Below are 21,233 nucleotides of genomic sequence, written 5' to 3'. Positions count from 1 at the left end.
AAAGGGGCTACAATGTAATCAGATTTCTCACTGGAACACAGGCGTAATGTGTGTTTCTCAAATTAAGGTAGAGGCCCCCGCAGGATCTCGATGATGAAACGTTAAGGAACTTGCTGAAGGAGAATCAAAGGTATATTATTGATCTAGGGAGTCCTAAGCCGTTGAAAAAAATCCAAAACTGTAGAGACTGCAGAAACTGTAGAGATCTCAGAAGCTGGAAAGGCTGAATCTATGGAGAACATGTCCCTAGCAATCCACAAGAGGCTTTGGGGTAATCCACCAATATATTAAGATGAAAATCTCACCACAATTCTAGGAACCATGCCCTAGGTTGGAAACTATGAAAATCCTTGTCTGCCCTAGAGCCAGATTTTGGGGAGGAGGGCAGTATTAATGACTTTAATATCCACTCCATCTGATTTTGTCCCCTTCTTTACCAGTACATCAGACAGCCAGTAGTGCTCTCTACTTTAAAGGAGCCCACCCTGTGGGGATAGGCTTGGCGGCACCTCCATATCGCTTCCACCAACGTATCTTAAGAATTTTAATTTCTACAGCTACGATGTACTTATCTACAGAAAGCAAAATGGCCAACCCCTCTTGGAACCTCCATGCTACACGAACGGCAGTAATGATTCAACTGCTACATGGATGTGAACCTGTGTACTAATACCACTGAAGTTATTAAGCAAGTATTTAAATGTGGAAATATATATTAATTATCGCGGACAGTGAAGATGCAACATACACATAGTAGATTGAACCGTTTGCAATTTGTCAGCCACATACCCCTGTAGGCATTATAGCTATTCCAACAAAGTTTCACGGCGAAGGGGACAAAAAAAAAAAAAAGCAAAGCCATGTATTTTAGCAAAACGTGGCCAATTTTCTAGCCTGTTGGTGCTTAACATGCAGTAAGTATCATGACCATGATTACAATATATAAAACAAGGTTCTGCTAAAAATAGCTAAAAATTAGCTGGGTTCAAGCACTATGTGCATGTTAGCAAAATGTACACGATGTCAAATTACATTTACATAGCAACCAGATATACAATCTAGTCGTGTGTCAGAAGTATGTTTTTTTTTTTCCAGGTAGACTTTACACAACTTACACTGGACACATGAAAAAACCCTTTGATTTGATTTAATTTCCAGTAACTAAACATTTACTTCAGCAGACCTTTGACAATGCCCATTACAATGGCTGTATATTGAACAGCGTGGCCAGGGAAAACCATACATTGCAGGTACCTACATGTGGAGGGCGGAGGGAGTCATTTATACACAGCAAGAAACCCCCTTAAACAGCATTCACTACTGGTCAGTATAAGTCCATTGTGTATGTTTCTTAAACTGCAAATTCAAAATACGGTAGCACAAACAAGGTAAGGGTCATCTTGTAAGAGCACAAAAAGATTTTATTTTACCCCACAACAATACATTAACATCTTCCCAGAAAAAGGCTAGAAAGGGCATCCCACTCAAAAGTCATTACATTTAAATAAAGACAGCATCAGGAAAGCTTCGCTCCAGCACTATGCGTGGCCATAGAACATGGATAGGTTAATACATACTCTAATTTGGTTCTTGAGTTGTTCCGCTTCCTGGCGTAACTGTTCAAGTTCACTCATTTTCCCACGCTAACGATGTCCTTCACTGCCGCCGCCGAGACACTCAGATCTGAAATAAAGACGGTGTTTAGAACACAACTGAACATTAAATCTATAATGTATTAAAATGTATAGTTCATACAAATGTAAAACAAATTCAAACTTGTTTTTGTAGTGCTAGTTAATGTTGTGTGCATTGATTTATAAGGGGAGGAGAGGCCAAAATAACCATCCAGCATAAAACAGACACTGTTCACCTGGGTTACAAACCTCCACATTTCTGCGGGTGGATATACAGAATAGTCACAGTTGGAGGGGGAAGATGTGAATGAGGGTGTGGTGGAACTTCCAGGATGGTGAAATCAGGACAGGTGGCCCACAAACTCAAAAGTCCGACTCCTTTTTCACCCTCCCATCTACCAATTGCTTTACTGCAGGGGACAACATGGCCAATGGTGTTAACCTAACACATGCAGCATACCCCACAGTGCCTGTCATATAGCACAGAAAATACTGAGCATGAGCAGGAAAGCATTTTAGTGCCCAGCGCTGAAGTCTGCTCCACCACAGGTGATCACAGTCTTAAGGGAGGTAGTGTGGTGTAGAACAGACCCCAAGTGGGGTGTTTTCACCAGTCTATTGATACAAGCATTTGCAATGCAATGGGTCTCGCATTTGCGAGAGTTAGAGCTAATAGCGTTGTAAACTCCTAACCGGACTTTTCTTGCCCCACAGAGCTTTAAATGGGCTGGTACTGTCCGGTACTGAGTACCGGCACTTTTTTATTTGGAGAGGGAGAGTACCTGCACTTCAAGAAAAACGTAATACTTTTAATTGGCAATTAGCCGTGTAATAGGCGCAATGGCCAAGGCGGTAACAAAACTTCCCCAAGGAGAGACATTTACCAATGTCAAAGGATTTTTGAAGGGCAAGCCCACAAACGAGTGGTAGAGATGGGTGTGAGGTGGGAGTTGCAAAAAGCCCAGATACATACAAACACGCCAGAAAAGCAACACTTGCACGCTGCTATGCTCGACCTAAAAACGGCACCAGGTATGACTGACTTGTAACAGGGCTGAGGTGGGGGCTCCAGTGTACCCCTTTGTGAGACATATCTGGTGGGTTGCATAAACTTTCAAAAGGGCTAGGTGAACATTTCTGGCTGTTACTGTAGGAGTTCCTGGTTAATGCAGTGGTCATTTGATATTGGTGTTCTGATCTTGAGTAGGGGCTTATAAGTGAAAGAAAAACCTTAAAAAGGTTTTTTTTTTTTTTAGTAAACGCTGCAACACTACATCTTCCAATGGGCAAATGAGCTTGGCGACAGGAGACCCAGGCGGAGAGTTATACTGACAAGTGTTTAAATGGTTTTGCTACAGTTCAATCTACTCCACCATGACATGAATATAAAACTGCAGCTATCAACGCTGCCATCCATAGTGTGGATTGTTGGTTTTATAGCGTGGTGGAGAGAGCTTCTAGAACAGTTTCCAGAAGGACAAACTGTAAGATTGTTTTATGCAACAAACTGACCCCTTGACAAAGGCAGCTATGGTAAACTGGGTATGGTGAGAAAAATTAGTAACAGTCCACAATTTAATGAACACGTTTCGACCAATATTTCTGCTTTGGCAGTTGAGATTACTAGAGAAGTATATATGGGCACTGCTTAGAGAACATTCATTTTATATTATATTTATCAGATTTTTCCGAAGTGACTGATACTTTTGTTTGCTTCTTCAAATATATTCCAAACATGTTTCAATTGGCAAAAATGTGACCTGAAATGGAACCTGAAATGGGACGAACATTTAAAACTTGATTGCTTTGCTTGTGCTAGCGGTTGTATTATAATTAAGACTAGTAAACACATATTACCGCCTTGCTCAAGAAGGCTGGCCAACACTACTTGCTAATTAGAACTTTAGTGCATGCGATTTATGAGACAACTTTTCTTGATGTGGGAGCCAAACAAAAAGAAAACAAAAAAGCATTTGCTATGCAATGGGTCTCTTGTTTGCTCGAGTTAGAGCTATTAGCGTTGTAAATTCCTAACTGGACTTTTCTTGCCACATAAACTGAAAATTAAAAGTTAAACAGTTGACATAAGCAAGCAGATTCAAAGTGCCACGGCTGCCATGAGCGTGAGCGCAAAGACACAAGGAAAAAGAAGTAACACTCGCAGTCAAACGTATAAGTAAACATGCCAATATCTATGTAACCTGGTTGATGGCCAAGGCAGTAACAAAACTGCCCGAAGGAGGGGCGAACGCAAAGCATTTACCAATGCTGAAGGATTTTTGAAAGGCAAGCCCACAAACGAGTGATAGTGATGAGCATTACAACAGGCCAGATTGCTTGTGCTCGACCTAAAAATCAGGATGTGGCACCACAGGAAGAAATGGAGAGTATCAGAAGTAAAGTAAAGAAAGTGTAAAAGTAGAAAAAGGAGAGGGAAGAACTTAAATATGCAAACTAATTTAACAAGTATTTAGAATGCAATAGGTCTTGCATTTGCGAGAGTTAGAGCTATTGGTGCTGTAAATGACAATGTCCTATCTGTGTTTTAGCTTCGAGTGTAGCGGATATGTGGTGTGGAGTGGAATTACGTGGATTGTACTGGAATTGTTAGTTGTGGAAATGTGTGGGGTCGAATTAGTGTGGTATGGAGTATGGTTGGGTAGAGTAATTATGTGTCATGGTGAATAGATAGGGGTGAGAGCTGGACAGAATAGATAGAAAGGAAGATAGAGAGGGACAGGTAGTTTGTGCAGGAAGTAGTGAATGAACTCAAGAAATAAGAGTGGAAAGTGTGTGGGAAAGAGAAAGAAGGGGAAAGCAGGCCACAGAAGCATAAAGAGGGTGGACCCAGCCTGGAGCGGGGCGGACTGGTTTAGATTGGATTGGGGCAGATTGTTTTGGATAAGGATAGGGTGGACTGGAGCAGATTATTTCCAGGTATGTATGTAGAGTTCTCACTCCTGCCTCAATCCTGTAACCTCTGTCAGGTGTGTGGAGCTTTCCCATCAGGCCCGGGACAGCCATCTTCTATGCTGTGAACAGGCCACTCCTCCCCGTTTCAGCAGAGAGGCCAGTGCAATCTTGAAATCAACTGGGCACGGAGCGAAACACTGATGTAAATACACCCACTGGAACGAAGCACAGCGCTGTGCTTTCGCGATGTGTGCTCTGCTATAGGAGAAGTTCATAGACCCAAGCACCAGCAACACTAGGACTAAAGGAGGAGAGAAAATGAATGGAGCTTTAAGTGTCAGAAACCGTGAGAGAAGGGAGAGCCTGGGCTCTGCATGGAGAGAGAGGAGGAAACAGGGCTTTAAAGGATGCTTCAGATACGTACATATGTTCAACCAGGTGCGAGTAAATCTACCCAGAGGCCTATGGTTGATCAGACGTCCCAATAGAGAGGTGGCCCAGAAAGGCCTGTAGGGCTGGAGTAGAATCAACCACGGTCATACTTGCTGCTGAAAGGGGAGTCAGCATCAGCTGTACAGACTTGGCGTCAGGAAGTGATCCACCTGCAGTTGCCCACTCTGCCTGCCTAGTCATCCCTTAAGCACAGACAGCCCAGTCCCCACCAGACAATGCTGTAGGCCCCGGAACCCACCGACCACAGGTTCTAATACCAGAGGGGCACCTCCCACACAGTCTTGTTGATGTCCAGTCAATAGAAGCCTTTCTTCTCTGGGGTTATCATTGCTCCAGTCTCCAGTTTCACTGAGGCTGGCACACTGGAGCAAGGGGGGGGGGGGGGGGGGGGGCGCCTCTCCCTGCTCCACCACCAGGTGTGTGTGGTGGGGAGGGAGGAAGATCTTTCCAGGCGATCGTACACATTCACGTTTCTCATCAAGGAGTGGAGACAGCAAAGGGGTTCAGCAATAAGAGAGGGAAGAGACTGGGCTGGTCAGAGTATTGCTGGGTAGATCTAGTCAGTGCACGCACCCATAACTTGAGTGGGTTTCAGGATACTCATGGCATGGGGAGTTGTTCTTGGCAAGCTGTGCACCCGTGCATGACCAGGAACATATTTGGGGGAAAAAACATAATACACCCAGAGACCAGTGCAGGTGCAATGTCTGATGTCTGCATGACAGCCAGCCAGCTTGTGTCTAGGAAGCCTTTTTGTCTCAGGAGATTAAATATGGTGTGTGCGCCAAAGTTGGTTATTTTTGCCATGTGTTAGGAGTATGCATGGAGCTTAGTCGAGTGGCTATCTTAATCTTACATGCTCATAACCAGTATTGATGAGAAGATTTGCAATGTGAAAATGTTGTGGGGGATTGTTCTAATGTTCAGTCATTGAAATGGTCTTGAACTAAAAGGAATGAACAGCTCCAGCCCCATGATGGGGCTGAATTGCATGCCAAAATTATATGCCCGGGTGACGAAGGTGGGGAATAGGAGGCAGGAGTAAATGCAGTAGCGGAGAGAAAGCAAAATGTATGGTAAAGGAAGCACTGGCTTCTCTGTAATAGGTGAGATCTGTTTTGAGTTTAGCTTTGGAGGGCAGGTGGTCAACCAATGTAAATGTTTCAGATGGTATCTGATGGACCAAACCGAGAACGAATGATTGGAGTGCGCACAGGGGTCTGGCCAAAGCAATGTGGTGCGCCCTGAGCAATGGAAACACCTCCTGTTGGCCCCTGCTCACTTATGTTTCTGATGCCGCCAGCAGACCACCCCCCCCCCCCCAAAAAAAAAAAATACCAACTCATAAGAAATAAAACCAGCAATATTTAGAGAGAAGATGTGACATAACATCCAGAGCTGCTGACTTAGGCACAGAGAACCGACACAGACTATAACTTTGCTTCCCAGTTCCAAAAACAAATATTTTAAATACGTTGCAATGGTTAACGATACGGAAACATGACAAATGCACAATGCCTGCAAACAAACTCACTGGTATAGAGGAAGTAGAGCAACATTTCAAAAATAGGGGCAGAAACATGTACATCAGAACACAAGTAGAAGCAGAAAACTATAAAAAAATAAAATAGTTACCCCAAACAACAGAAACAATCAAAGTGTAATGAAACTGTACTTGGCCGGTGCTCCTCAGCCAAGAACTGAAGTAGTGAGGTATCAGCTATGCAAACCAGTTAGGGGGCAGCAAAGAAGAGCGACACTACAGTCAACTGATGGTAAGCAGCAGGTGGGATCAAAGTGCCTTTACTGACTACAGCAGGTCTTGCACACAGCGAGCGCGCTGCCTAGGCTCACCTAAATATTAATAGACACCTGGTCTAAGGAAGGGCTTGCTAGTCCCGTCAATGTAGAATTTAAAGCACTTCTGGTACACATGGTTTAAGACACGTAAATAAATACCCACAATCAAATGGAATGAAGTCAAGCTTTAAGAAGAATTGTGAGAGTTACTATATCATCTAATTTGTAGCAAATTTCCCTTTTCTGCAATGTCACGGGGGATATTTTTTTTTTTCCTGGTCCATATTCTTTCTGGTACTAGGATCTGTCATGTGGCACTTCAATCAGTGCCAGTGCATGCACTCTGGCCCTAAAAATTCTAGTAATAAAATTGGTTTCACTGGGTTATTTAACTGTCCTTCAAGGCCAATGTGGATGGTGCAGAAAATGTACCCAGGATGTGAAAATGAAATGTCATGGGCCGCAGCATGCATTTACGCCACCCAAGTGGTGAAAATAAGTGCCTGCAAGAGACCCACTATGCTCTGGTTGGAGTGCAGTTTAAAAGCACAGCAGAGATGGTGCAGGGAAGTGTCTTTGCTATTTAGATAATGTCTATTTTCATATATTAACAAGAGAGCGATAGCGAAAGCACACAATGCACACAGCCACTTATGAACAACTATTTAGTGTGCGGTCTGTGAAATAAAAGCCAAAATATACGTCACTGTGTAGGACTTGCCAGACTTCTCTCTGGAGAGCTACCAAGGTGGCATCAACATTTTTTTCCTAGCTACGCTTCGGGGAACGCCAGGGGAATAAATGCCTTAAGGTTATTTCCTACATAATTATCAGAATCTGATTTACTGATGAAATGAGATTTTAGATAAATTAAGTGGAAAAGTAAATTTGTAAAGATGTACTTTAGACTTCCAGAGCAGGCTTAAAACTAGTTCTGTCACTCAACACACCTCTAGAACTGGTATACTCATCCTTGAGTGGAAGAGTTAATCACATTGGCTCAAAGGACAGACTGCCTCTGTGCCCAGAAAGAGAAAATGGGTGTTAGCCAATTCCTTTTAAGTGGTCCACAGTTATCTGGGAGTGGAGGCACAGTTGGCAGACATAGGCTAGCTTTACCACTACCTCTTTTCGCTTGGAGATGCCAAGGAGGGCTTTTCCTATTCATTCCCAGGACGCGCCCAAACATCCTAGTTCCAGGATAATAACGAAGAGAACCCAGTTTTGACCTAGTCTAATAAGGAGAGTTTGTCTTCAGCTACATAGCCACTCTTCTATAATGAAACAGCTGGGTTGTGTCCTGTTGAAACAGTGGCCCCTGCATAATTTTACAGTAAAGCAGCGACTGAGGCACAGGCTAAATAGGACTCCTCAACTATTCCATTCCCCAATTCCCCAGACTATTCCAAGTCCTGGGAAGACTACAGGAGAAAAAAGCACTTCTGGAAAAAGACTCCAGACTCCTGCTGTAAGAAGAGGGACTCACTCAAGGACTCCTGAATCCTGCTGCCACCCAAAGAACTGAACTGTCCTCCAACAGTCAAGTGACTGGCCTCCGGTTTACCTGCGTCAGTGACACAAAAATATAGGACTCCTGACTGGAAGCCGATCCAGTTAAACAGGACAAAAATCTTGCAGGAGAACTGGATAGTAAGAGGCCTGAACAGAAGGATCTTCCCCCAAGCAACTGGAGACGAAGTATGAAGGCAAAATCGTTTACTGGGACACATCATTTTGTATGTACGATCTTCACTCCATCACAGTCAGTGAAAACTGTGCTAAGCTGCAGTGTACTGCTAACTGCATTCCAATGGTGCTTTTTTTGGTCTTCGAAGTAAAAAAAAAAAAAAACAATCATGCGTTCATTCCTCTACAGCAGTGGTTCCCAAACTTTTGACATCTGTAGACCCCCACTCTATTACTAGGACCCAGGGACCCCCACTGAACAATTATTGGAATCAGAGGACCCCCTACTAAGTCAATACTGAAAGCTGGGGACCTAATCTGTTAATATTATTTAATTTTCGAAGCAGTCACGGACCCCCTGAGGAGGCTTCGCGGACCCCCAGGGGTCCCCGGACCACAGGTTGGGAACCACTGCTCTACAGCTATTATCATATTGGTGACATTGGTCATTAAAATGTTTTTTTTCTGAATTGGTTTGGGGATTTTCTTGCATTTCCTCAACCTTAAATTTATTGGTACAGTTTGACCTTAACACACGCTTACCTGGGGAGTGCCTGTGCCATGGCTATAAAGGGTTGAACCGAGAGTCTCTCAGAACTGTGTTTTGACCTAGCTAAACTGTTTAAGCTAGCTAGGGTATGAGTGCCACCCCGCCCTTCCAAATTAACAACCCAATTTGTGAGAATTCAAATAAAAAAAATTGTAAGGTGCAAAGGGATTTCAAATTACTTAAATGCCTCAAGTTTGTAATCAGGCGTCTAGATTTCCAGGAAAGCAGGATCAGATCACAGAAGACGATGGACATAGAAACTTGGAATCAACAGAATAATAAAATGGAGGACAAAAAAAAAAAAAATCATGGTACAACTGAGTTAGACTGATCTGCAAGCTAGCCTCTATGCTATTACAACCAGAAACCAATTCTCCTGTGCTCGGTGGAAACCCCAGCAACTGAATACATTTATAATAAAGCTAATTTGTCTCCATGTCAGGAGTAACCCGTTCAGCCATTCTTGGTTACTAACTGAACTAGGAATTTTAGTATTTATTCCTATATCAAAAGGAAAATATCAAATCCCAGAATGCAATATGCTACTGGATAAAAATCTAAGGCCGGCAGAGTATAGAATATGTAACACAGGGACACTTGACAGCTCTAATCTCAATTAGAATAAAAAAAAGTGAGTTTAATGACTGCTCAAACTCCAGACTAATACATTCTTCCTCTTAAAGCAAAGGGCACCTACAAAATATGAAAATGTAAATCCACCTGCTGATGGAAAGGAAAAAGTTATGTCACAAAAAAGGCTCCCCCCTAAAAACCATTGAGCTGCAAAACAGAGCTTCACACCTCAAACTGCCCCATAACAAATACAATATAGTACAAATAATATACAGTGATGCACACCACTTCCTACATTGAAAATTACTTAAAAACCAACAAATAAATTTGGTCTTTGTTTTAACTAAAATGACTGTGAAACCCTCTGTGCGACTGAGGGAAGAGTGAATAGACAGAAGAAGGCTGGCACACCGAAGCGAAGCTCGCCGGATGTCAGAGTTGTAGTGCTGAGGTGCTAACCAGTGACAGTAACAAGGGACCGGAATTTACCAGCAGTGGTGGGTCATCTTCGGAGCAGCAGATGGTCTGTACCTTGTCCACCAACACTGACGTTCAGCTCAGAGATGCACTCAATATAGGGCAGTGTGCTGGCCCAGTAGCCATCCTTATACAACTAATACTCTGGCTGACATGCCGTGCTGCCTTCCTGCATACATGCCAGCTTCCAGGCATCCGGTCAGTGACACAAGAGGAGATAATGTAGATGCTCAGGTATGCACCATGGAGGTGGGCAGCTTTAAGTTAACACGTTTAACCAGGAACAATCTTCTCCTGGACTGAGAGTTTAATAACTGAAAAGACGTGGCTTGCTGAAATGAAGTCTGGAGTTATACTAGCAACACGTTCTACTGCTGAAGCTTTTAGTTGCTTGGGGTCCTAGAGAAACTCAAACTAATCAAATAGAAAAGTGATTTCTTTGATCTGAATTACCTGCTTTAAATCCAAAAACTTCAGTTAAGCCTGGCACTTTATGAGTAGAAAAGTGTTCATTAACTAAGGCAGCTGTTCCAGCGACCTATGGACATTAGTAGGTTCTGTCCAGCCTCATCTTTTTTTCCCATACTAACCATCAATCTTTCTTAACCTTAAATGTGATGGTGTCAAATTCTTATCACAAATGTAAGCCATAGCCACAATTGTCTGCAAAGAGCTTGTTTGAGCGACACCCATGCACTAGGAAATAATTTTTATATAAAAAGACTTGTGGTCACTCTACTAATGTTGGATGGTGAAGCTTCTCCCATCATGGTGAAGGCTATGCTTAACGGCGTACAGTGGGTTATTTCCGTAAATAAAGATCATCCTGTGAGTCCTGGATTTAGTGTTCAGAGAATAGAATCCAAAGTCATTCCGAATTTCCTGCACCTGCTTCATAAATCAAGGAAAAATCTTAGCTCTGTACACTTAAGCACAAACAAGAGCATAATTACATTACTCTCAGGTTGGGGAGAGTTAAAGGTTTCAAGGGTCAGGGTCTGAAGCATCTTAAACACCTAAAGATTTAGGATGCATAGCCTCTTGTGCATCAGCACCTGCATAAAAAGGTTTATGCATGTTCAAGAACCTCTACTTTCTATATTTAAGTGGGAACTGGACTTCCAGTGAATCTTGTGCAAGGCCCACTGCCTGGATGTATGAAAAGACCATCAAAAGATACCAAAGCGTGAGTGTAACTGGTATCCTGCAACATACCCCACAAGATGTCTTCACAAACTACAGGTTCAGGGCAGCTTTTTGAATTTTGCAAGTCATTTTCAACTACGTCTCCCACTCTTCACACATTTGAAAGGCAACTAATCAATCCATCCTGCGTAAACCCGATACATGCCTCTATGCGATCATGCAAGAGAAATCACCCATATGCACCCCCAAACCCTAAGTCAGTTGGGAAGCCAGACTTGACCCTCCTCTCACCATGACACAATGGCGGTAGAGCCAAAGGCTGATCAAAGCACTCTTCCCCTCAATTAGACTGAACCTGATGCAAATTAAATTCCTCCACAAAATATACCATACCCTTGCCCAAATACATCACATGGGTCTCTCGGAAAACACACACTGTGGTAGATGTGAATCCAACAATACCTTATTACTTCACCTGGCATGGGATTACCCTGTGGTGACCAGTTTCCAGACAGCGGGGTATGACACCACAGCATCTATCACAGACTTTCTCCCCTAAAGGATCTGCTGCTAGCCCTTGTGGGCTATGTCAGGATGTTTCCAGTTTAGGCAGGCACCAGACTGCTATGCTACAGCACCTAGCAAAGCACAGTGTTGTGATGTACTGGGGCTGTCGCACCATGCCTTGACGATCTGAATGGCTGAGGGAAGTAACCTATTGTCCAGATCAACTAACTGCATATTGGGAGCTGGTGCCACAGAGCCACCCCTCCAAAACACCCCCCCCCAGTTTACCTCAATTACTGTACTGTAGTAGTGTTCTGTATGGAACCTGATTTTTTGCCATGAAACTTCAATTAAAAAAATACTGGTAAAGAAAGGAAAAGAATAGGACAGTACTACAGAAATTGCATTCATTACATTTGATACAATTATTTGGAGGGGAGACCTGCTCGATACTAGAGGTGAAGTGCCATCATGGAACGGGACACTAAAAGGCACCTAATAAAAACAGCACCAATGGAGATAGTGAAGTTGTGTAGCCACTACCTGGATTGGTCGGGATCACCCTCATCTCTGAAATTCAGTCCTCCTTTGTGGATGAAAGAACAGTCAATGGAAATTATGTATTGAAGTGGTCTGAAGCCTGCCCCTGGTGCTGATGGGGTGCTGGAGTCTACTTGCATACAGCTAATAGGTGGAAGGAAAGGAGTACAAAGACTAAAACGTGCGTGCGTTGGGGTAGTTTTCTCTCTCATGAATGTAGAGTGGGTGTGCAGTAAACAGAGAAGGAAGAGGGTGTAGCCAATCACTGAAAAAAGGTATGAGAGAGTTGTCACAGCAAGAACAATCAATGTGGGCAGTTGGATGTGAAAAAAGGATACGGACTCTGGATTTCGGGGGCACAGGGGCTTGGCATAGGCATGTAGACATGGCTCGGACAAAAGTGTTAGCTGCACAGCACTGTCAAAAACAAAAAAAAACAAAAAAAAGAAGGAGCTTTTGGAATAGACTGAATATGCAGCTGTGGCACATTCAATGCGAAGCACCAGAGTTTCATTAGTGTAAACATGGCAAAACATTTCTGGATGAACCTAGTATTCATTCTTGCACCAGTGGGAAAATAAATTAATTATATATGTATATATATATATATTTTTTTTTTTTTTTATTAAAACGATTAAGGTTAATCTTTTAAAACCATTAACAGGTTCCCAAACAATTTAATTTGGAGTGGGCTCCAATTTATTTAAGTCAACTGCATTAAGATCAGCAAATTGTATTTATATGTACACTCATGTCACTTAATTTTTACCTGTCAAAAAACTGCTGTAAAGCCCTGTCTCAAGCAACTGCTGTAAAAGGGGCTAGCAAGACTGGATTTATCTGCATATACTTTGATATGCTACATTTCCTTGGTTGTCGGCTCGGACACCGGAGGTACTTTTTTTTTTCTCTTTTAGCTGCAGCAGTGCATGTGTATGCAGGTCATCTCTTCCTCAATCCCCCCCCCCCCCACCCCCCCAAAAACACCTCTCCCCAATCTCTGCTGCGCCCCTACCCCTTTCCCCCTCTGCTGCCCCCCACGTCTGCTGCCCCACCCAAAGTCCTGCCCCATGCTGTTGCCTGCCCTACTCCTCCCACACTGCCTCTTCTGCCTAAAAGGAAAAGAACACATTGACAAATGCAAAAGGTCTTTTTACATGACAGCTATTATCTTTGTCAATTTTTGTTGCCATGTTGTACATCAATGCAACTGCTGGTCAGCATGGATGAAAGCCTTTTTTTTTATATATATACACATATATATATATATATATACACACACACACACACACACACACATATATATATATATATACACACACACATAATATATATACACACATTATATATATATATATATATATATATATATATATAATGCCAGGACACAGCCAAGATTTCAGCGCCTCAGTGTTTCGATTTTTTTTTTTTTTTTTTTTTTTTTTTTTTAACCTTTCAGCCATGTTACACAACGGCCATACTGTTGTAACTTGGATAAACAAGTATTTGCAATGCAATAGGTCTCGCATTTGCTTGAGTTAGAACTATTAAATTCATAACTGGACGTTTGTCACATAAAATGGTCAACCCTGCCTCAGTTTTGTCTTTTCCTGCAATACAATTCCAGTTGCCCTGCATAAAACTAAAGCCCCTCCATTTACCATAACCCAGGAACAAAATACAGGAGAAAGTAATGCAGTGTAACCATATACTTAGTCTTTAGAGGGCATTTTTAGGGCTAGCAGGTCTACTCCAATGATATTACAAAAAAGGTCTTTAAAACAAAACTTCTCCCAGCTGTAAAACAAACGTTTCTCGCCATCAGAATGCTTAAGAGACACTGAATGGTGGGAGGGGTTATTATTTTGGGGTCACCACTAACCTATTGTGTGGACCCAGAAATGAAGTAGACAAAAAAGAGCGTTTTGAAGGCGGTCCTATTGTCCTAGGAGCACCACAGGCTGCATTAGGGGGCGTTTTTTCATGCCACAAATATTATGGTATGTTACTGCAGTGCTCAGAACATCCCCTAGAAGATGCCACAATAAAAATAGCATTTGGAAGAAACAGTCAAGTAGAGAGCATAACCACATGAAAAATAAATAGGAGAAAGATGCAGTGTAACCATATATGTAGCCCCTAGAGGGCACAGTGCATTACATATCTTCAATACTAGCAAGCCTAATGCAACAATATTACAAACAAGGCCCATAAAACATAACTTCTCCAGCTATAAAAACAAAAGTTCCAGCCACAAGAGATCTTAAGATAGTTAATTGTAGGATGGGTTATTATTTTGGAGTCCCCACTAACAGTGTGGGGACCTGGAGATGGTGTAGACAGAAAGAGCTTTGCCAATGCTTGTTGAAGCCTGGTTGCCTGAAGATTCACTCTTGAGGTTTGCAATTAACTCATAATTTAACTTATCTGCACCAGTTATATACAAGGTTCAGACTTTACCAATGCACTGTAGGTATCTGTCCAACTAAAAGTATGAACAATCAGAAGGATTAAAAATGTTGAGTTGAAGAATAAGCATGGAACTGGCTACTCTATGTTCCTGGTCAAGATGAAAGCAAACTGCTTTACTAGTCACTTACTGAAAAGCCAACCAACTGTTGCTCTTTGTTGACAGCTACCGATTTCCATTCAGTGAGTGTTGATGTTTTATTTTCAATTAACCACAAATGCTCAAACCGTGAACAGTAAATGCTTACACTTGAGTGAGTACAAGCAGTAAAAACTCAGTAATGGCACATTGGTTAACTAAGCGACTGGCAGTCTTCGAGCAAATGGGGGATTAAAGTACTCTTTTACAGCATTACAATCCGTTAGAGCCTGGATTAAGAAGCACTTGCTTACAATGAGTCACAGAAATCATCAGGGCCAGTGAAATGGTAAATTGGAGGATACAAAAACCCAGTCACTGAGAGGCAATTAATTCTAAGGCAACAGTGCTTGTGAACTAGGACAGCACAATTAATTATTGGCTTACACTATTTAGGTTATGTAGTACAAACGTGCAACCATGTGTCGCAACACTTGGCCAGAATTCCTAAGGCTGAGCACAGGACACATGTTTAGCAAAGATAAACCACTACAAAAAAAATAAAAATTGTTTGTTGTAAGGTCAGGGTGAGAGTGTATGTTTATTTTGGTGAGTGGCGACATAGGACTGGATATGAAAGTCTCTTGAGACAATGTATAAGTGTTAGTTGTACAATGCATTATCAAATCTGAGCCCCCACACCCCCAAGAATTGTACAAATATCTCCATCATGAAAACCTCAAAGACATTAGATTGAAATCTCAAATGAACAGAAAGTTTAACTGTCGAGATACAGTTATGCAGGTGGAAACAATAACAGGCAAGGCCGTTCTCTTATCACCCACTTTGGACAACAAGAGGGGACACAATCCGGGAGTATGGGCTAGATCCAGCGAATACAAACCTTAAATCGGTGAATAATGATTACCTTAACATCAAAATGTCGGACAAACTAATACAATAAACACTGTACCAACGTTTATCACGTCCTTGATTTGAAGCACTAACAATGCTACACCCCTTTAAAGGTCAAAACAAACATGCCACTCAAATCACTTTCATAAGATTTGCCTAGGAATGATCAAACAAAAAAGTGGTTGTATTCATTTTGTAGGAATATGAGGGGTTCAAGTTCATGTCTGGTTAAAAGATCAATCCGCTCCATAGTTTGACAGAAATTAGTAAGGATTTGAAAACTAAGAATAAAAGGAGTAAAGTACATGAAGACAAAAAAATCAAAAAAAATCACTATTGAATATTACAAAGCATGGTGTAAAATTCCAAGAAATTCTCAAATTATATGATTAAATCATCTCTAGTGACAATAAAACCCTGAAAACAAAATATTGATGGGGAAGTTGAGCTTATAGTTTTAGCATAGTTTTACTTCTGTTCCCTGCTTGGCTAGCCAAAATTGTAACAAAAAGAAACATGACAAATGCAATATGAGACATGTCTAATTAAGTCAAGTGTATAGACAGCCTGGGTTTGCTAGTGCCCAAGCATAATAAATTAATTTCAAGTTGCATATGGTAAAACATTTGGAAATGGAGCTCTTGCCATGCACTGTTTAATGACTGCATTTGAAATGACACTAAAAAGGTCATGCTGCTGACTGCCCAGCAAGAGAACTTTAAGCAAGAACAATGTACCAACTCAAAAATGCCACAATTCCACAGTAAACTATTTTAAGAAAGACCTTAGGGCAGTGGTCTTCAAACATTTTAATCCTTCACCCTCCCCCCCCCCCCACAGCACCCCCTCCCCCCCCCCCCCAACCCCACACCCCCACCGGAAAAAAGTATTGGGCCACTCTACGAATTTTCCAATTATTCTATTAAATTGGCAATGTTTCAATATGTGCAGACTTATTTCAACATTGGTTATGTTTAATTACTGTTTTAAAAATGTAATCAAATAAATGATGCCAAACACACTGTTCTGGTCAGGCAGGCCTTACAAACATGTAAAAGTATTCACAGTGTATTTATTATAAGTGGGGCATGGATTTTTGAAGAGTATTTGGAGCTCCTTCCCTTTTGACAAACTCCCAGCTTAGATATAAATGACAAAACATGTTCGAGATGATAGAGCAGTTTACTGATGCTCATTTTCTTCAGCTTAATTAAAAAGCCCTTTAACCAGTGTAATGCCTCCTGTGTCCAGAGCCTGGCGCCCACATTGAGGCCTCTCCCTTGGGAGGTGGGAGGCAGCCCCTCCAGTTTGAAGACCCCTGCCTTAGGTCAACTGTTCGCTTCAGTGTAAGAACAAACAGTTGCAATGCAATGGGTCTCATTTGCTTGAGTTAGAGCTGGACTTTTCTTGCGACATAAATTGGTCAACCCTGCCTCCTAATTTGGTCTTTTCCTGTCACATAATTCCAGTAGACCTGCATATAACTAAAGCCCTTCAATTTACCTTCTTACTCTATCTGCAGCCAAAAATGAAAATGTTGCCATTTAGTATCCCAATTTAAATCTGCCATGCTAATTACTATAGAATACCACTTTCACCATTCCACCATCAGAGTTGGTGGCTGGCTAAAAAAAATTCTCCCCCACACACAAAACGACAAGACAGCCACAGAGGAGTAATAAGAGAAACAAACTAGAAGGGTCACCCAAATATATCAAGTGTTCAAACAGTCAGTGTAAAAAGGATGTTAAGTTGGCCTGAATCATGTCATAACTGCAATAAGGAGAGACTAATAAAACATACAATTATCATATAAATCCAATAAAAAACATTACCAAAAATAAACCTTTGACAGTAGACTGTAATACTCAAAACAGCCTCTAGAGGAGACCACAGTAAAAATAGCATTTGTAAGGAACATGGTAATGTAACTATACAGTTAGCCCCAAGAGGAAATAACCACAAGAAAATAACCAAAAGTAATGCAGTATAACTATATATTTACACCCTAGAGGGCATAGTGCATTACACATTTTCAGGGTTATCAGGCCTACTACAATGACATTACAAATAAGACACTTATAAACACAAATTACTCTCAGCTGTTAAACAAAAGTTCCAGCCATGAGAGAGGTTAAAAAAAGTCACTGAAGGGTTATTATTTTGAAATCCCTTTTAACCTAGTGTGGGGGACTCATGGATGGTATAGACCGAAAGAGCAGGTTGTGGTGAACGTTTTGAAGGTGGCCACATGGACATAGGAGCACCACAGGCTGAGTAATGAGCAAAAATGTTTCATAAAAGAATGCCCTACAAAGCATTATGGGACAATCAAGTACAGCGAATATTGTAGTATGTAGACTGTAATGCTCAGAACAGCCCCTAGAGAACACCAAATGAAAATATCACTTGTAAGAAACATTGTCATGAAACCATATAGTTAGCCCATAGAGCGCATAACCACATGACAACAGAATGGCAGAATATAATGCAGTGCAACCATATATGTATCCCTTAGAGGGCGCAGAGCATTAGATATTTTCAGGACTAGCAGGCCTACTGCAATACGTAGTCCCTTAGAACACAAACTACCCCGAGCTGTAAAATAAAAGTTCCAGCCATAAAAAGACAACTGAATGTTGGGAGGGGTTATTATTTTGTGGTCCACACTAACCTAGTGTGAGAGCCAGAGATTACCTAAACAGAAAGAGTGTCATGCAGAATTTTTTGGTGGTGGTCCCACTGTCCTAGAGCAAACACAGGTTGATTTATTGGCAAAAATGTTGTGAAAATTAATTCTAGCAAAGCAATATGGGTTGAGCTTTCCTGAGTGCAGTAAATATTGTAGTATCGGCTCTCCCGCTGTGCGGGGAGTGCCGCATTGCAGATATGTGTTTTTTAATAAAGCATTTATCAATTAGAAGTGTTTTTGGGAAAGCTATGGAGCGCGAAATGGCGAGAGAAAATAAATTACTAATTAGGTAACAGTGTGAACAATGTGACCAGCACTTCAATACCACCAATGAATTTTAAGCTGTTGGCGCTGCGAGGGCCACGGCTGCCACAGAGCACGAAGAGGAGAGAAAAGAAAAAAGTAGTTTGCCCAAGCTGAAGTATAACGGCAATTGTGCAACTATCCATGTAACAGTGTCAGTCTGCAAGGCGGTAACAAAACCGCCCCAAGGCAGGACAAACAAAACATTTACCAATTACATCACAGGATTTTGGAAAGTCAAGCCCATGAACGAGTGAAAGTGATGGGCAAGAGTTGGGTGTGGTTAAAAGCCCACAGAAAGATAACAGGTCGGAAAGCGCTTGCACGCTCCACCAAAAAAAAAAAAAAAAAAAAATAGAAAAAGTGTGTAAATAACAAAACAAAGCTATTTGACATTTAACCCTGCTGTGGAATAAGATGCTGGAAATAATAAGGGTACAGCCGGATTTAATATCTGATAGTAATTTATCCATCTACTTATAGCGCACATCGAACGGGCAGTGACTAAACTATTCAAGAGGTATGTTTACTCCATCACAGCTTACTGCCCCTCGAAAAAAAATTGCACAATCAAAAAGGTCTTCCCTTTTGAAGAACTCCGATGACAGGGAAATATTTTAAATGTTGATTATCTGTGTTTGGAGATAAAGTACTAAAAATGTACATAATTAAAACAGTTAACTCCGCAGTACTGTTGCCCGAGGTGGTGAAGGATGGGGGAGTGAAGGAGTTAAATCACAGTAAACACTTGAAAGTGAGGACACTCGAATGCCAATAATCATAGCTCAGAGGTGTAAGTGAAATTATCTCGTGGTGGTACAAATTAGTGACCCTGAACTTTGGTCGTCGAAGTTTCATCAGATAAAGCATACACGTCTGAAATGAAGGGCAGATATATTAGACAACCAGGAATATGAGTAGACTTCAGACTTAATGAACCCAACTCAATGCAGGAAAGAAGCTGAACAATTCTGGCTATGAATGCACAACACTGGAGTGAAAATTCAGTTCTATAACTACAATTCTACAGGCGGAAGGATGTAAAGGTTTGTGGCAGAACGGGCTTGATTTCCCTTACCAGTACTTCCCAACATTGATGATTTTCGGTATGTTAATGATTCGGGTAGGACAATGAAGTAAGCAATAAATTGTAAAATGACAGTCATTCACTTGCAACTACGACCAAAAAAAAAAAAAACACCCTAACACACTCAACAACCATTTTTTATTGTCTTGTGGGGGAAAAAACCTTAGATTAAAAGAAAAAAAATATATATATCCAGTAATCAAAACCAAGCCGAAAATCGCATGGGTAGGATAGAAATGTGCCCACTGCAGTAAGACATTACAAGTGAAATAAGTGATGCAGATAAACGCATTGCATGTTTTAAGCAAAGTAACGTCAATAAAAGGAGAGTAGGGGAACTGGAGAATAAAGCAATTAAAAACAATACAAGAGATGCAACTGTGTTGTGGTCTCCACAAGGAATTTTTGACTGATTAAACTGGGAGAAATGAATTTAAAAAAAGCTTTTAATAAACAATTACCAACTTTTTAAAAGGAACAGATAGCAAATAAGCTTGGATGAAAGTGGGGGGGGGACACAGGAAGAACGTGCTAAATAAAGAAAATAAAACGAGATCTTAAATAAGCATTATTCTCCGGGAGAACTTTTTTTTTTTTTTTTTTTTTAAACAAGCAACTGACAACATTTTCTAAAGAATATTCTATAAGCAGAGAACACTAATATCCAGAAAAAGAAAACGGTGTATTACTTAAAAATACACAGGTACTCACAATAATTGTGTCTCTGCTCCCACAACATACAATACTCAGTAGTCTCAAAAGCTCCAGTGTCTTGATGCAGCGTTAACGTGCAGCTATGGAGCTCATGTCCTTTTTCCAATGTCATTTTTAAGCTCCCGAGTGTCGAATCAGCTCAGTTGCTCTTTCAAATCCGGTTAAGACAAAACCTGCTGAGAGTCTTAAACTGTCCACTATCCTCCTGACCCTAATCTGGAGACTATTCTTTAAAGGCAGCTGTTAGAAATGGCCCGTTTTGCAGGGTTATGCCCCAACTTTTTGCTTCGGACTGCCTGTTTTTGTTTGTGTGCTGCATTTCGTTAGTGCTGGCTTTAGTATTCTAGCACTGGTCAGCAGTGATAAAGTGGCCAAAGTGCAAGTGTCCCCGGTCTAAATTGTATTGGTGATTGGTTTATCCATGATTGGCATATTTGATTTACTAGTAAGTCCCTAGTGAAGTGCACTGTGTGTGCCCACGGCCTGTAAGTCAAATGTTACTAGTGGACCTCTGCAGCACCAATTGTGCTACACACGAGTATCCCTACAAACATGTCTCAGACCTGCCACTACAGTGTGTGTGAGCAGTTTCAAACTGCCACTTCGACCTTGCAAGTGCACCCACTTGCCAGGTCCAAACCTTCCCTTTTACTGCATGTAAGTCGTCCCCAAGGTAGGCCCAAGGCAGCCCAATG

At 41.5% G+C, this 21,233-nt stretch overlaps 1 protein-coding gene across 4 annotated transcripts in view; it reads right to left on the bottom strand.

Annotated features, from left to right (window-relative positions):
• Positions 1–21,233, bottom strand: part of GNB1 (G protein subunit beta 1) — a 360,950-nt gene that overhangs the window by 247,395 nt on the left and 92,322 nt on the right. For 2 of the 4 annotated variants that reach the window (XM_069241008.1, XM_069241010.1), the window contains exon 2: positions 1,578–1,683. In XM_069241008.1, the coding sequence (XP_069097109.1) occupies positions 1,578–1,634 (57 nt within the window). In that variant the 5' untranslated portion in view covers positions 1,635–1,683. Of the gene's footprint in view, positions 1–1,577; positions 1,686–19,546; positions 19,614–20,535; positions 20,650–21,233 lie in introns of those variants that run through there. The other 2 variants (XM_069241011.1, XM_069241009.1) reach the window with 2 other exon arrangements.

The sequence above is a fragment of the Pleurodeles waltl genome, chromosome 6 (assembly GCF_031143425.1).
Source record: "Pleurodeles waltl isolate 20211129_DDA chromosome 6, aPleWal1.hap1.20221129, whole genome shotgun sequence".
In the NCBI taxonomy this organism is placed as follows: domain Eukaryota; kingdom Metazoa; phylum Chordata; class Amphibia; order Caudata; family Salamandridae; genus Pleurodeles; species Pleurodeles waltl.
This window is presented reverse-complemented; position numbering and strand designations above follow the sequence as displayed.